The sequence below is a fragment of the Hirundo rustica genome, chromosome 2 (genome assembly GCF_015227805.2).
Source record: "Hirundo rustica isolate bHirRus1 chromosome 2, bHirRus1.pri.v3, whole genome shotgun sequence".
In the NCBI taxonomy this organism is placed as follows: Eukaryota; Metazoa; Chordata; class Aves; order Passeriformes; family Hirundinidae; genus Hirundo; species Hirundo rustica.
Genome location: NC_053451.1, coordinates 14,010,963 through 14,028,604, shown reverse-complemented (window position 1 = coordinate 14,028,604; position 17,642 = coordinate 14,010,963). Strand labels below are relative to the sequence as shown.

The 17,642-nt window shown below is 39.1% G+C and overlaps 1 protein-coding gene across 9 annotated transcripts in view; it reads right to left on the bottom strand.

Moving 5' to 3' along the window:
- The window catches only part of ROBO2 (roundabout guidance receptor 2), an 865,503-nt gene that overhangs the window by 32,019 nt on the left and 815,842 nt on the right, over positions 1-17,642 (bottom strand). For 6 of the 9 annotated variants that reach the window (XM_040055477.2, XM_058419277.1, XM_058419279.1 and 3 more), the window contains 5 exons: positions 17,269-17,396; positions 12,640-12,921; positions 12,136-12,261; positions 7,665-7,821; positions 1,441-1,701 (listed from right to left, as the gene is read on the bottom strand). In XM_040055477.2, the coding sequence (XP_039911411.2) occupies positions 1,441-1,701; positions 7,665-7,821; positions 12,136-12,261; positions 12,640-12,921; positions 17,269-17,396 (954 nt within the window). The remainder of the gene's footprint in view (positions 1-1,440; positions 1,702-7,664; positions 7,822-12,135; positions 12,262-12,639; positions 12,922-17,268; positions 17,397-17,642) is intronic. The other 3 variants (XM_058419278.1, XM_040055485.2, XM_040055490.2) reach the window with 1 other exon arrangement.

Sequence of the window (17,642 nt, the reverse complement as noted above, 5' to 3'; positions counted from 1 at the left end):
AAAAGGTCATGTCCTTGTTTTTTGTGGTTTTTTTTGGAGTCTCAGTCTCAATTGCTGTGACTACACGAGAGCAACATTAAAATCTGTATAATCCTAAGCACATTACAAAACTTCCCAATCAATTTTCATTTCTCCAAAAAGGGAGCAAGACCTTTCCTGCCAGCTGCACGAGGCTTCGGCGCAGCGTCCTGCTCCATTATCCATGCCTGGACCGGTTTGGAGGGCGTAGGAAGGGTAACAGCTGCACAATGCAGCAGCGACTGCCTGTGCTGGCAGGGTGTGCATCTGTGTGCTGGCTCAGAAGGCAGTACCTTCAACAGTCCAGGTCTAGCTGCTGCCTGGGATTTGGGTCTGTCCCACAGGCAGGCTGGGGTCGGTGCTTGGCAGCGCGGCGCTGCAGAGGGACGAGGTACCCTGTTGACTGAGTGCAGATTGCAGACAAGCCCCGAGGCTTCCACAGTGTCCAGGGAAAACAGCTGGCTTTGGTTTGGCACCGCCTGCCTACCTGCCTGATGTATTTATGGGAGCTTGAGCTGAATAACTTCATGGCTTTATTTACCAGGGAAGAAAGGCTGCTCCTCCGCTGGCAGCGTGCCACTCAGTAACTAGCTCTGCTCTGCTCCGCCGAGAGTCGCGGGCTTTGTCTGGGTAGGAGACTTGTAAAAGGACAACTGCTGCTCAGGGAACATCCAGGAAGCAACTGACCTTCACCACATCCCCAGCCTGGTGCAGTTGACAAGTCCCTTTTCAGTCCCTAAAGAGATTGCTTCTGTTTGTTTTGCAAGGGGAAATGTTACTGTGGTATTTGCTTGCTTTTCCTTTAAACAGGCATAAAGCACTTTGAAACACTAGATGCATCCTGTAAATACTGACAACTTGCTTTCTGCTGTTTCTGGGTTTTTCCTACGGATCAGAAATTCTCATGGTAGTTCAAAATACAGAGATGCAAACACTTCATTGTCATGTGACACAGTGTAAAAGCTGCCACACTGCTATTTCAAGAGACTATCATTATTTTTAATCAGGAATTTAGAACTTTATTATTATTGAAAATCCTAAAAATTCCTATCTTCTGCTAGCCTGAAAAGAGAGTACTCTCGATAGGATAAAAGCTATCAGGAGGTGGGTATTAACTACTTAGCTGAACACCTGCAAAGTTTTGGAGGAATATTGTCTTTACATGTTTTTAGACAAAATTTAGCATATTGCCAAGTATTATGATTTAAAAAGCACATAAGGTTATGTAAGGCTTTCCAACTGTGGCCTGGCAAGTTTTGCTATTTCTTCTTCCATTTTACTTCTTTGGAACCATAATTGAAACGCTGTTGAACGCAGTCATTATTTATGTCAAAAAGGAATGTATTGTTATTATTATTATTATCATTATTATTACTATTATTTAATTTCCCCTGATCACAGGTGACCCCTTCAAACATTTACCATGTCTGCTTTGCTATGTCAAACTGGTAAGCCCTTGTTAACTCATCAAGGTGAGCCTGAAGCATTGGCTGCATCTCCTCTCGTGGGGAAGGCGTGAGGGTTGCAGTCGACTGTTGCCCAAAGGAGATGGCAGGAGATGAAGCTACTCCCCGGACAGGAGGTGTGGGGACACGATCATCATCTTCTTCAAGCTCATCCTCCATGCCCTGATGCAGGTAGGTCTGAACTGGCAAAGGCGGACACCAACCATCACTGTCATATCTAAAATAAAAACCAAATAAGCTTAGTGTATATCAAAACTCCTCTCTGCCGCACAGTAGAGGGTGTAGAGGGTGCACAGGATTCGTGCTGCAGCTAGAAACCTTGCACACTGTGTACATTCTAAAATTTAATGAAAATAGGGTCATAATTGCTTAAATTGTCCTTACTGAGTCAGTTTATTTTTTCCCACAACTGATAAGCAACTCGAACAAGACATGCAACAGAAAAATTACTGACTCATTATCACATTCCTTAATGGTGATTAGACAATGTTATACCACAATCAACAACAAAAATGACCTAAGACATTACCAGGATCATTAACGTAGGAGAATGAATATTGACCTGGACATGAAAATAGCAGCATTCTTAAAGGTAGAGCAAGTTTTATGTAGTAGCACTTATGCACTAATTTCAGAGAATCCCGGAAAAAGATGAGTTGAAAGGGACCCACAAAGATCACCAAGTCCAACTCCTGGCCCTGCACAGCACCATCCCCAAGAGTCACCATGAGCCCAAGAGCATTATCCATTTACTTCCATCCTCCCCCTTATCTGTCTATAAATTTACTGTTTGTTTCTCGTTTGGAGCTTAAATAAAAAGCTACGCTTTCCTCATAAATCCTAGTCTTCCCACCCCGCACACGGGTATCTCCTATGATGTGCAATACATCCATGTCACAGCAGCACTGACCCCAAGCATATGCTGTGTCACAGCACCAGCTGATAAGGTACATTAGCACACAATGTTGACAGCTCTGCCAGCACCCCGCCTCCTAACCAAACTGTACTGGGACTTACCTAGACAGTGCTACATTTCCGAACACTCTCAACACACCTGCCCAAAGTAAACGGGAAGATTAAGCACTAGGAGTATTCTTGAATACCAAATTCTTCTCTCTTCAGACATAAAAGGGTGTCCTGGCAGGAGTTTGTACTTTTTGTTGCCTTATACCAAAGGTATAAGGGGTGGTGCTATATCTGATCAGGGCTAGAAACAAAAACTTTGTATTTTATTACCACTTCTTATGCAAGTTTTGCCAGCAAGTCAATTCTTTTCAGTCTCTGTACTCATCAGAGGACCTTTCAATTCAGTGTTGTATTACAGTAACATCCTGTGATGCTGTCCCTTAGAAACTGGCATCATTCCAGGTGGATAGGCCTTAGTGACTGTGGTCACTCCCTGTGCATTACCTCCCCAGAGTAATTCCCTAATCTGAGCACAACTTCAGTTGTACGCAGCTTTGCTGACAATCACACCTCTCAAATCTCAACTGTCTACTTCTCCCGTCTTCAAAACATCCAGTCAGACACCTGTCCCTTGAGCATCAGTGCACACTTCTTCCTAACTCCTGGTGCATTCCAAAACACACAGTTGTTTTGTTTTTGTTTTTTTTTAAAAAAAGGCAACGAGACAAGCAGACAAGCTCCTTCACTCTCAAACCATCACACACTCTAAAGGCCATTTCCCAAGCATCATCTAAGTCACTTTATCTTCTTTCCACCTTCAAGGACTGCTGACAAGGTCCTTTTTTCTGCGATGCAGGCAGGCAATGCATTGCACTATAAAGTTAATTTCTCAAACCAGCTTAAAAATACTCCTTTAAAGCTTCTGATTTGGGAGGAAGGATTTACCAGTTTCCCAGAGAAAAATGAATTACTGTCAATTTTCTGAAGTGTGAAGCCAGGTTATAAAAAGGCTGGGAACACTGAGATGGAGAAATTGCAAAACCTGTATCATCAACAGAATATTTACTTTCAGCAAAACACAAAGATTTCTTAAATTAAATAAATTAACTTTTTCCTTATTCAGAAGTCTGTAGTCTGTATTTAAACACACAGATTCAGGACAGCTAAAACAACCTGGCTTAATCATCCAAAAGTCCACGGAAAATATATCTGGTAATTCATACTTGTATGAATTAAAATCTCTATATATGTAGGTATAACCATAAATACACAAACACATATGAGAACAGAAGTGAAAGGAAAGGCTGCTTCTTAACATCTGGCCTCTAGGAGAGGTTGAGTGATTGATCATTACCATTTTCATGACACAGAGATTTTAAAAAATGTTGCATGACACATATTCATCCTCAGCAAACAATTAAGATATGACCAGCTGTAATTTGTCTTTCCAAACAATATTTACTCAGGACATTTGCAACTAAGTATGAAGGGACCATCCTAAATCATGCTGATAAAAATGTGCAGTGCAACAGTTTTCTTGCTTCCTTTTGCTCTCTCAACCTCATGCTTTGCTGTAATGACTTCTTCTTTAAAAGGGACAGGGGAAAAAGACATTCCCTGATGAATTTTCAATGGTGAATAAACGAGCTTTGGATGTGCTCGCCTTCTGACCCTACTGGCTTCAAATCCCCAAAGGTTCAGCTTGATAGCAAAAAAGTTTTCTTAGTAAAGAGGTTTCTTAGTGAAAAAGTTTCTGCACAAGTACCGCATCTTTACCAAAATTTTGTTTGAAATGGAAAGCAGCCTAAGCCTCAAGTTCAGGACATCTGAGATTCAAGATTTCAGGTACAAGAACCTTTGTCTTCTTAATGTAAGGTGTCTGAAAAGCCACAAGCCCTAACCCTCACTTTAGAGCAAAACCAAAATAAAACAAAAAACCCCCAAAACCAGCAAAGAAAAAAAAAAAGCAAACATAATAGACTACATAGTAACTACATGCCACATAAGTGATACAGTTATACAAACATCTGGTAGTATCATAGGGATTATTGGCCACATCCATGTCCTTTTTCCTCTTCTGAGTAAATCCAATGTGGTGAAAATGCAATTTTTTTCAAGTACACTTATTGAAATCTAAGTGCCTTAACTTCATTAGTGACCTCTGATTGTAATTTCATTATAATTAAGACCTTAATAAGTTCTGGTTAACAAACATGAGTCTCTATTTCTCTAGTAAGTTTTATTGTATTGTCAGCACTTCTATAGTAATTTTTTACTATTAAAAAGCCCAATTCATTACACTAATAGATTTGTTCCTTCCAAATATAAAATAAAGGTGATAGATATAGGGCACATGCTGTAAAACTGTGCGTTATTGCACATATTGTTGCAGCAAATTAAGCTTCCCTCCCTGGAACTCACCAGAAAGGACTTTTTGAAGTAAAAGGTACTATTTCCTTAACTTTTCATAAGGACAGACAATAGGTACCAAATATATTGACATTCAGCAACTAATATTCCATTTTGAGGTGTAATCAATCGCGAGAAACAGAAACAACCAAATAACAATATGCTGACTGCCTTTACTGGGTTGGCTCAAGATCACGTATATTATTGGTGAAAAATCAAAGTAAGAAACGAGCATTTCTTTACTGTCAAGTTTACATAAAATCAAGCAAAATCATCTTCTCTAAAAAGGGTGGGAAAGGGAGCATGTCATCTTGGGAGCTACTCTAGGAAAAGAGAAACTTAATTGGCATAAACAGGCTATTTGCTGAGGTTAAACAGAAATCTAAGAGATTCCCCAAAGCTCTATCACATTATATAACAGGGCTAGTTAGAGTAAGACATTCACTTTTCCTTCTGCAGTTTACGGAAAAATGGAGGCAAATGCCAACCCTAGTGCCTCTGAAGAAGGAAGAGGATGGTACAGAAGACTGAGCACATTTTTTCTGTGATAGGTTAAGTGAGGTGTTTTGATTTTTTTTTTTTTTAAAATATAATTTGCTATTGTGGATTATCTTTTGCAATTTAGAAATCCATTAGTGCTTATAAGCCACTATGGCTAATCTCTAGTAAGCAAAATTAAGGGTCAAATTTTTTTATTTTTTATTGTAATAATCATGCCAGTGAAATTCACTTTTGAATTTCAGTGTTATAGGAAGACATACGAAAACAAGTTTCTATTTAGATGCCACCCTCTTGTTTTATTGTTCTAAACATTCGTATTTTGTATCATATTGTGAGAATTTCATTAATGTGTTTGTTTTATCTGACTGGAAGCTGATTTTTCAGTTGTAATACATAACATAATTACAGCTGCATATAACTAATTCCAAAATTCAACCACTTTGAACTTGTAACAGGTAGAGTAAATCAAAACAAACCAAGAAGAACAAAAAAGTTAAAAAAAATGTGTTTGGTTCTTATCTTAACCCAGTATGTCCCTGCTAAAGGCAACATAAGGAATGCAATCCATGATTATTCCCCTTTTAGCATGTTGAAAACCACAGAAACAAGATCAACCCCTCAATACCGAAGCAACATTAGTATTGGAGGCATCCTGAGAAAGTATAAGCATTGAAGATCCAGTCTTCATCAAAGGTGGTGGCAAATTACTGTAGCTCCAGACTGAGACTCTATTTCCAACCTTCAGATATTTTCTGTGTTAGGTAAAATGCACGTTACAAGGTCTTGCTACCACCACTGCCAATGAGACATTACAAAAAGCAGAGAAGAGTAATTCAAAACATTATCAGAGGAAAAACTAAGTCTGAATGGTTGTGAGGCTGGTGATTACTCTCTCCTTAAATAACCAATGTTGTCTTGGTGACAAACATCATTCCTTCCAGCTAAATTACAGATGCTTTATGCAACTGAAGAGCCAAGCCCTGAGTCACAAGGGATTTCTCTATGAGGTATTTCCATTTACCTTTAATGCTATTTCATTGTTCTGAAGAAAATCCAAGTGGTTTGCCTTCTATTGCATAATTGTTTTAGTGAAATGGCTGCACATGTGTTTTAAGGATATAAACTGATAAAGACAAATTATTATATGGTGAAACAATTTCAAATTTATTTTAGCCTCTTATAACAGAATACAGAAGACAATGATTTTATGAAGTTTTTGCCTTGAGATTTAAATGACACTCACAATCAGTAAGGTTATTAATTTTCCATTACTTCAAAATTTTAATACATCCTGAATGGACCACAATTTTAATAAGGACTTCACTGACTAACACAGTCATTTATTGCTCATTTTAAGAGTCAAAGGAGTTGATATAAACGGAAACAACATGGAATTTTCCTAACTTTAATTATGAAAGTAGTAATGATCAATTCACACTTACAATTAAGATAACACTTGAAATATTTTTATTCAGTAAAGCTATTACAATGTATTCTTAAAAATGTTTCATTCTTAAGAAATATTGATTGATCCATGTATTGAAACAGACAGAAATTTGTCCCTGACAGAACAATTATTCTCAAAGGCTCCAACAGAGCTACCCACAGTAAACTATGTTTTTATATACTCTGATTTACCACCGAGTTTGATAACCTGGTGTATCACATAATTACACTTCATAAAAAGTGTTTTGTAATTGCTGTCTGTGTAGGAAATGTCTCTTTCCTCCCATTTAGCACTTCTTGTGTGATTTTGTGTCCTTGAGAACAAGTTTGAGCCATGCAAAATTACGTGGAAGGTTCCGGAAACCTGAAAGTTGTTTGAATAATAATAAGAAAACCCTATAATTAGCATGCCTTCCTCAACTGTGAAATTTCTTCTAAAAGCTGATGAGAAGATTATTATCCATTAGCTGATCTTCAAAAATTAATCCAAATTTGTTGGGGGCTTTTTGTTCTGTTGGCTCTAATGTTTTTAAACATCAAAGCAGTGAAAAAACACACAGATCCAGATTATGTCACCCTTACTCACTCTGAGTCCCATCAGCTGCATGCAATCCCAGAATTCAATTAAGCTACCTGTGAAGTGAGATACTTCTCAGCATGAGAAAGCACTGAAGCCCTACATGATGGTGAAGCAAGGTCACTTTTGTTTCCATCTTCAGTCACTATCCAGAGAAGCTATTCAAACATTCCTCCTCCACAGCCTTGAATAAGTCTACAGGATAAGGTGTTTCTTTTTTTTTTTAACAGAACAGTATAATATTGTCATGCAGCAAATTAAAAAAAAAAAAAAAAATAGAAAAGGACTCATTTCTGCAAATCACAGATTCTTCTCCAAAAGAAAAGGAAAAAAAAAATTACCCTGCTTCTTGCTGATCCACCCCATAGTGCTCCAGCTCTGTGCCTGGAAGTGGCTGCACAGGAGGGGGTGGGAGGGGAACACTGGCCCAGGTTGAACCATTATTTTTCTGAGGTTTGGCAGTATTTTTGTTTTTCTTCTTTTTCCCTCCTTTGCCACCTGCAAATCCAAAAAAAGAAAAAAATAAAATGTTAGAGTTATAAAGTGGGGAAAAAAAGCCAGCTATTTACATTTCTTTGACAGAATTCTGATTCCAGAGCACATGTCCCAAAAAAGAAGATGTATTTATATCTCAGCAGAATCATCATCAATGTGCTAATGCTGCCACAAGGTAATAATAGAATGGAATGGGAAAATATTCCGAATATTTACTGAAAATCACTTATTTTTAAACCTCTGTGCATTTGCACCACAGTAGTCCAGAAACAAGGAAAGACAGGTTTTCCTGTATAAGAAATATATTTCCTGATTTATTCATGTGCACTTTATGTCTTCTTGAATTCACTCTTAGATAAAATTATAACAAAATATAGCAAATTATTTCAAATGTCAGAATCCAGTCTGATTATAAGACAATTTTGCATAACCACTTTCTGTGGAAAACTCAGAAGGACACCATCCAAAAAAATTGTCATTGGAGTCAAGAACTTTCAAGACAAGAGTAAATTGTCAAAACAAAAGAAACAGGGTTTTGTTGATAGGAATTGCCTGATTTCTGGGTTTTTTTTAAGGGCAAGAAGTAATGTGAAATGTTTTAGGACTGTTTCACAGGATTCAAATATCTTATGCCACTATGGAGAAGAGGTTCTATTTCTGATATACAGCTCTAATGGATGAGGTAGAAATGAAGTGAGCAATGCATTTTGGTTAAACCCTATGCTCTTCTCTTACTGTCCTTGCATCCACTTCTCCAGCTGAGACATTTCCATTAGTAGAAAAGTGTAGAAAGCTCTCATCCCACTTGCTTTGCTTCTTTTAGTTTGCCCTGACTTCTTTTTCTTGTCTGGGATTCATTAAGAGGAAGAATGGCACAACATTTCGAATCCCTTGACTGCTTGGGGATCCATCTATTATTTGGAGTTTCATTTTGGCTTTCAAACTCTTTGTTGGGTGAAGGAATGGTTTGTCAGATGCCTTTTCAGTGGGGTACTCAGCTGCTCTCTCATCCCTGGCCTGTTGCAGAAAGCACAGCCTAATCCATCTCACCCACTGAGATGTCTCTTGATGATTTATAAGGATCAGCCAAAAAACCCCTCATAATAAAATAAATCAGTGAATCAAGAAAGCCACAACTGACTGGTCAGGGGGGGTGGCACGATGTGCACTGGCAGGCACCACCCTCTTTGCCATGGCTCTAACTTTAGGCACAGAGAAACACAGAAGGAGGTACAATTCTAGCAGTAGAATCAAGCCCCTAGGATGGACCTTTTTATCTGTGAGATGTGGGCTTTCTTCTGTTACCTCCCAAAGTCAGCTGGATGAAAACAAGAACAAATAGAGAGGGAAGAAAAACAGGATTCTGTGACTCAGAAGCAGCCAAGACTTCTCTTTTCACCTCCTGTTGTGCCTGCTAGAGACAGGCAACTAGCCCAGATATGTTTCTAATCAACCTGGCTGGCAGCACATCACAAGTGAGACTTTGCTTTCCACTACTCAATTCCAGACCAAAGCTCTTCCTTCCTTGTTTTGGAGTATTTATAGTAAGTCCAGCCAAGATCCTGTCATTCACTATGTGTGAACTGAGCTTCTACTACTTCTATTAGGATGGAAAAAAGGCTCTTCCTTCCGTTTGTAGCCTGGCAGAGAGGGCAGCTTTCTTGAAAAGAACATTTTGACCAGTAAAAAGAAACCCCAGTGACAGTGGAGATAGAAGAACAAACACATGAACCTTCTGGAGGGAAAATGAAGCTTTCAAAGCACAGGTAAGGAAAAAAAAAATAAATAAAGAAAGCGGAGTTAGAAATAAGGTCACTGAACAATGCAAAGGAAGTGGGTTAATTTTAATTTGTAAATTTTTAAAAGTCAGCAGGAGTAGGAGCCCACAAGAACTAAGGCAGAGGGGGCTGCTTTAGGAGAAAAGCACTTGCATGTGTTTCTGTGTTGCAGGAGGAATTAAACTAGGAATACTTGGAGAAGGGAAATGCCAAGAACAACTTCAGTTTAGAGATTAGTTGAGGTGGAGAGAAAGATTTTGGAAGTGTAGCATGTTGATAATCCATGAAGGTTGAATGTAGGTAAAATGTAGGTTGGATGTGAGGAGTGCTAGTATGGAAGTCACTTGGATTTTGGGGGTTTCAAAGAGAGAAACTAGAGATAATGGAGATATTAGAAGGAGTAAAGCAGGGAGACAAGGGACTTGTTTAGATGAAGAAATGAAAGAAGAGAACTCCAAGGTCATTACTGGTAGGGAAAGCAGCCTACACTGTACATTTGGGCAGGAGATTTCTGTCCCCATGGGCAGAGTTACTACACTGTCAGACTGGTGGGACAGATGCCAAACACATAAAGCCTGATTTTTGTTTGAAAACTGATGCACCAAAGCCTTGTTTCCCCGCAGCAACGATGCTTGATGCTTCAATGTCTCTTCACACTGAAATTCAATTATATTGTTTAAATCTCTAGGTGAATCGGGTGCTGGAGAAAGAATTTGCCAGTTGGGCTGTTGATCCTAGTACAGACATGATCTGTGCAAACTATAGCTACAAAATTTCCCTGCATATAAAGCAGTTGAGGTTTTAGCTATTTTCCATTCCACAGTGGGATAGGAATTCTCATGATATTCATGTAAAAGAGACAGAAACTTAGCCAGAATAATAAGTAGTACTTAAAGTACTAACCAAGGAACTGAGAGAACAAATCCCTGCTCACCCTGATGGAGACTAAATCATCAAAGCTGGTCTCTGACTCTAGTGATGCTCTAATTATCAAGCTATTTGAAGGTCTCCCCCAGTTTCTCGTGCATTACTGACATAATTATCCTGTATCAAAGGCATAATTAGTGGGCAAGGGAGAGCAAAATACTGACTCTGCAAGTCCAATAATCTGACACTCATCTGAGCACTGGGGCATCCAGTTGTGAGTTGCCTTGGTCACAACAAGAGTGCCCTGGCCATACAAAGACTGACCATAACCTGAAGTTTCCTTGTATCATCAGAAAATCCACTTCTGACTGAGAAACACTACACAGAATGTTTCAAACATTTGATCAAAGTCCAGCCTTTGATCAACGGGCATCTTTTTGTGACACTTCCTATTTTCTGAGAAAATTCTTAGGCAGCCTTAGCTGTCAACATATCTAAAGTGTGATACTGCCCTCTGATATCTGGCATATACGTACCTCAGCACATCAATTTCTGCATTTTCATGCAGCTTGGGGAGCAAGCTGATTTACTAAGCTACTTGTCAATATATCTCACATACAAGGAACAAGAACCGTTCTGGAAGTATTTAACAAACTCAGTTTCCAGATACCTCTCTGACAATGCCATAAAGCCTATTTTTTGGTCTCAGTCAAATCAGCTAATGCTCCCCCTTGAGAACAAAAGACTTGCAAACATTTGGCTATTTGAGTCATGGGCCAATGACTATAGGCTTCTTATCTCAAGATTCAGTTTGAATAGTCATTTAAATTGACATAAGCTCTAGGTTTGGTCTGTTACTGGGAGGACTGCTCCAGCTTAAAGTGGAAATTCAAAAAGCTGTGGGTATATTCTGAATATCATACATCCTTTCAGTGCTCTCATATTTCAGCTAGGTGCAATCACAGATTTTCATCTTAACTGCTGCCTTTTTAGTTTTTATCTTGACAAAAGAAAAAAAAAAAGACAGCTATATATAACATAAGCAACAAGTAAGCAAAATTAAAGAAATCAAGAAAAAAGGTGTGTTCAGATATAATACACAACCACATGTACTATGATCATTTTCATTTGATGAAAATGCATCATGTTTCCAATAGAACATGCAGCACACACATAAAATTTACATCCTGTTTGTACGCAGACTTGGCACGATTTGTCGAAACCCCAGTCACCTTTCAGGGGCCTACAACTATTTGCAAGCTGCTTCTCTGAGGAACAGCATTTAGAAGCAGCTCGTGGGAGTGGGGGATCTGTTCACAACTCAACAAAATAATAATCTCCTCATGAAGTTCAGTGTGGGGAGACCTATAAACTGAGGATGGATGCAGAAATACATTTGCTCCAGAAATGGTGTCAGGGAAAGGATGTGACAAGGCGAGGCTGGCAGCTGTGCTGACAAGCGCCACATAGAAGGACTCTCCAGTTATCTCCAAGCAGGTTGTGCAGAAGGCTTTTTTGTTTCATTGCAGTCCCATGTGGCATAGTTTGCTGATGGCCAGGAACTCTCATGGTTATTCTCAACTGGTGCCTGGGAGGTCTTCTGCCTCCCTGGCGAGCCGCTCGCCAACACCCCTCCGTCCCTCGCTCCCCTACGCACGGCGATGGAACCAACCTGAGAGGCTGCCACTCCTTTCTGAGCTGTTGTGGGAGCTGGTGGTGCTGAAATCCTGTGACTGGTTGTGTGGCAATCTATTAGCCAGTCCCTCAGCCACCCGGTAGTCAGGGATGTAAAGCAAGGCTAAGGGTTAAACGGCAGAGGTCACAGTGGCATCGTGGGATTAGTCCACAGCACAAGCACATGCGACACATGCAGTTAGCAAGTCAGGGGCAGATGGGGTGGGGTGGCAGGTTTCAACTTGGTTATTTTTAAAGGTACACCTACCCTAGCCTAATGGAAGACAAATGGCCTGGTGACTAGCACAGGACAAAGAGCATTAAAAGCACAGTGCAATGTATTTTGTGATCAGGTGAGGTTCAGCATGCATGCAAGGTGTGCAAGCATTAGTTCAGGTCAACAGGAACAGTGTCTCACAGAGCTAAAAAGAATTTTCTAATCCATGCACAGATGATACAGTATACAAAGCCAAGGGCTCTGGAAAATAAGAGCTGTAATTACCATTGTTGCCTTTGCCTTGGTCTGGGAGAGAGTAACCAAATCCCATGAGGTCATTTTTTTGCTGAATTGAGCTTTTCCACTGTGGATCCGGTAAATCGACAGCCAGCTCGTGGATGCTGTTGGAATGCAGGATCTGGGTGGTGGCATATGGCGTAGCCTGAGTTATTTGGCTGGAGCTGTTGTAACTGGTTTTGGTGGTGAAGTCGATGCTGCTGTAAATGGCCCCATCGGAAAGCATGGTAGCGGTTTTATCTCCTTGCCCTGGCACTGGTGGCAGCACATCTGTGGAATGAAACAAGTCATTGATGCACAGGAAGCCTGAAAGTACCAAGGTTTAAGCTGAGAAATAAACGTGTCATTTTGCGCGTTTGCATTTCAGCTGAGACGGGCCCATGAGCCAGCGAAGGGAAGATGATGTACAACCATCGCCAAGCTATCAGCAGCTGTGACAGGCCGACCACTTGTCCTTCACGTCTCGCTAAATAAAACCATCTTTTTTTTTTTTTCCTCATACCTCCAACTGTGAAAGTGAAATTTGGAATATTTCTCTACTGAAGAATGTTTTCAATTGCTCACTCTGTGTCAGAACCAATGAAACTGTCTGGGCTTCAGGGACATGATGAAAGGAAAGAATTTACAAATCACAGAGGGAACTTGCCCAGCAAATATGTAGAAAAACTCTCAAAGTAATTTTTTAAGAGCATCACCTTGATTTCCTTGAAGCTTTTTGCATCAGCTAATCTAATTTTCCTTTTGACATTAGCCAGTACACTTCTTTTTTTCAACAAAAGAAAAACCTGACAAAAGCAACTTGTTCCTGATACGTGAAAGAAAATCTGATATTCTGAAGGTATTTAGGTGATCAGTCCCTCAAAATGACGAAGCGATGTTGATAATGGAGAACAACTTGTTCAAAAACTCCAGTACATTTGCCTGAAAACCAGTACAGCATATCTAACTAAATATTTGCTTAATTTTCTCCATATTTCTAATTCTATCCCACACTGCAATTTATATCTTTAATCAGTTACATTGACATTCTCTCTCCTTACAAAACTCTGCAGTGACCTTTGCTGGTGGAACACTAGATCCAGAAGCTGAGACTAGTAAAGTGTGAAGAATCTAATGATGACTGGCATGATATCCCAAGGAGAACCAGATCTCAGCAGATTACCCTCCTTCCTGCTCTCTCAGAGGTCAATATATCAAATGCTACTATTTTTACAATTTATTTAGACTCTGAACAGTTGAATCAATTCCAGAATGTACTTCTTTCAAAAATCCTTCATTTATATGCCATTTCCTTTCTACAGCCAGATGGTAGATACAGGTTCCAACTGTTAGATCATACTTGAGATAATGCATGTTCCTATAGTGAGGATGTTCAGATTCCACTCTAGGGATCACAGCCATTTTAATGCACCTTAAGCCCCAGAAAGAAAAGATGATTCTTATACCTAGTCAAGGGTTTAAGCTCAGTTCCAAACTCAGATGCACGTTTTGTGCAACCCCAGGAAATACATTTGTTCTTTCACTGTCTCAAAGACTTGTCCAGCAATGAGATATGACATCATGGTCTCCTCACACCAGTTAGGTATTTTTTTGTTTGCTTTTGTTGGTGTTTTGGGGGTTTAGTTCTTTGTGGGGTTTTTTTGTTTGTTTGTTTGTTTTGTTTGTTTTGTTTTTCCCCTGGGATGGACATTTAGATGACAGAGATATTTTGGTTTGCATTCAGGTGTGCCACAGTGAGCATTTTAACATGGACTCTAATAACATCTTCAGTCTCAGGGCAGCAACATAACATTAACAATAAATATGGCAATAACAAATGCTCAGCAGAGACACTGCAGAAAGAGAGATTGAATTTGGGTCTATCAGCATGATCTGGTTTTGCATACAGCAGGGAAATGGGCACAATCAAGTATTTAAAAGATCTTAATTACATTAACTTATATCTGCAGAAAAACTGCAAGTGCAAAAAAAAAATTACAATTAATGCAAACTACAGCCCATATTTTAAAATCATGTTGTTACTATCTGCACATATGCAATGTGCCTGCCAGGGGCAGTACACAAACAAAAATGCATCTATGTGCAAATACAGCATGAGACGTGGGAGACAAGTGCAGTCCTATCTTTCTTGCATTTCATCCACAATGTGAACATTTCTCCTTTCCACAATCGGTTCCGTCAAAGTATAATGGCTTGAAGTTTAGTAAATAAATTCTGTTGTTGATGTATAAAGTGAAGTAAATCCAGCTCAACACGTCTGTGTTGGATTTGAAGACTCAAGGAAGTAAAAACTAGCAAAATGCTCATCTCTGAAGTACTCAGACATATATCTGTCTTTCAGAGCATATTTCTGGCAATTGAAGAGGTATCATCTCTGCACAGTAATTTCAAAATGGAGAACTCTTCACGTGCACACACTTGAAAGGGAAGTTGCATAGCCGCCCACAAGCTGAGGGCTTTCAGTCATTCTTACTGATAAGCTGAGGTTCTCCAGACATTCTGGGAATTTTCAGTATTAGCACGGATTACTTTTATGACCTCAGTGAGATGTATACATACAAGCACTCAAAGAGCTATTAAGCAGAGACTTTACAAAGTGCCATAGTCACCGAGTAAAAGTCAAGTGTGATTTTCCCAGCAAGATGTTATAGCAAAAACACCACACTGTATATTTCAGACCAAAGATGAAGAATGCATTTCCCACTGGAAACTTTCACCAAAACTCTACAAAATCCAACTTTTGCTACTTTTGCTTGTTGGATAGCTCTTGAGATAAATGAAATAGTGCTGAAATACCAGTGCAGGGAAGCTCTTTCTGGCTGCCTTGGAGATGCAATACCATTTTGTGGCCATACTCGACTCCAAGCCTCCCCTGTGCTTCCCACTCACAGCCTTGCTCTCAAATGCCTCTCCAGGACAGTGGAACTCACTCTTAAGGGGGAAATTTTAGGACTGCCTGCCTCAGCTTATGAGTTTCCAGGGTGACTGATAACACCTTACTCTTCTTAAAATTCTTACAGAACTTTTATGTTATCACAGACCTTTTAACCAGTAAAGGAAGCCCAAGTTCTATCTATACAGTTAAAATTCCATTTCTACATGTTAAAATGCTTCTAATCCATCTTTAATGCAGAAACATTTAATCTTAGCTGCTGAAAGAGACAGGGATAAGTGATCCCAAACCACCCAGAATAACTGCACAGACCATGGGTAGAATTAAGCTGCCGATTTTAAAAACGTAACTGTTGTATCTCTTGCATGAATTTGGACCTATGCCTTATGCACATTGAGGCCAAAAAAAAAAAAAACAAAACCCCAAAAAACCCCCTTCCAATTCCAGTCATATAGAGCCAAATCCTAAAAGAAAATGGTAATTTTTCTGCATTTTGTGGGCTTAAGAAAAGATGGAAAAGTACTGAAGGGTTTTATTTTCAAGATATTTACAACAAAGAAGCTGGCAGAAACTCAGTTGCCTTGTAAATATTATCAGAAGTTTTGCTTACTTTTAAATATTTTTGACAAGAGTTTCATAACATTTTTATACAGAAGATAAATCTAGTGCGTTTTGTTGTAATTTTAAGTCACAGTAGTCAAACCACAGACAAGTGGCTTTTCTTGGGAATGTATAACCAGTATAAGGGATGGTCTTCAGAAGCAGATTCTGGTACAGTCCAAAACTGAATTATTTTAATATTTATCAGTTTGATGGTTTTATAGATTTTTCTTGCATTTTAATGCATTTTTGATATATAGGCTGTCTTGATTTTTGTTTATCTATTTATGTCTTAAAAACATTTATATACCAATTTACATTAGGAAGCCTTCTCCTGACCAGCATGCAGAATTACCTGTGTTATCACAGAAACCAAGGAAGTTTAAGAAGTATCAGAGAGATGTGAATATTACTATGACTTTTAAAAATCGCAATCCTACATCTTAAAATTCTCACTTGAGTTAAATGTTCGAAAGGAACTAACCCCTCTAAAGAGTCATCATTGTAACAATACACCTTTACCTCATTCCCCCTAAGGTGCTCTCTCAAGTCAAAATGGAAACAACCCCCTAAAAGATCTAAATAGTTCCCTTCTGTGTATCCTTTCTTCCAATGAAAAAGAAAGTTGCTTAAGACATTTGAGGTTTTCTTCACAGATTATGGTTGAGACTGAGAGCAGATCCTGAGCAGGAAGAGGATGGGTAAGGTGACAGCAACAAAGTTCTTGTGTCCTTCCGCTGAAGGAACGTCTTTCCTGCATTTCCAGAGTTCTCCTCTGCTCTTATGGACATCCTTCATCCCTGGTTATACATCCCTGCACAGAACACTGCTCATCTCCACACAAAAGGAAATGAGGTTGAGACACAAATACATTTCTCTTGATTTCATAAGCAGACCCTGTCTCACCACTGTGGGACAAATTACAAACAAGACCTATATTTCAAAGAAGTAAAAAGAGATAAAGCAAAAGGAATGTTTTAAAGTCAATTTTCAATCAAATCTAGAAAGAAAGAAACACATAGAAAGAACTATAATGATAAAGATATTATACAGTATTCATCATAGGTGTTAACTAATGGAAGCCTATTTTATAATATCAGGCGACCTAATAAAAGAAAACCTACCTCCACGACCAAAATTCCCAAGATCATTGGGTCCACTAGTGCTGTTATTTACTGGAAGACTTGTGGCAGGCCAAGAGTCTGCAAGCCAAGGATAACTGGGGTCACTGGCATTCAACAGACCTGGTCGACTGAAGCAGAATAAGAAAAAGAGATATACACACAAATACATACACACATATATATATGAAAAATTACAATATCTGTGAGGTAAGTAGTGATGGAAGAGGTCATATTACTGTTCTTCTAACACCATAGGTAACTAACAGTTTAGGAGACTGTAATTTACTTCAAATTACAATTGTATAGCCTTTGATGATTTAAAGACCTTGAACAGTTAATTAAGGTTATATACAAATCAACTTTGTCAGTAGAAT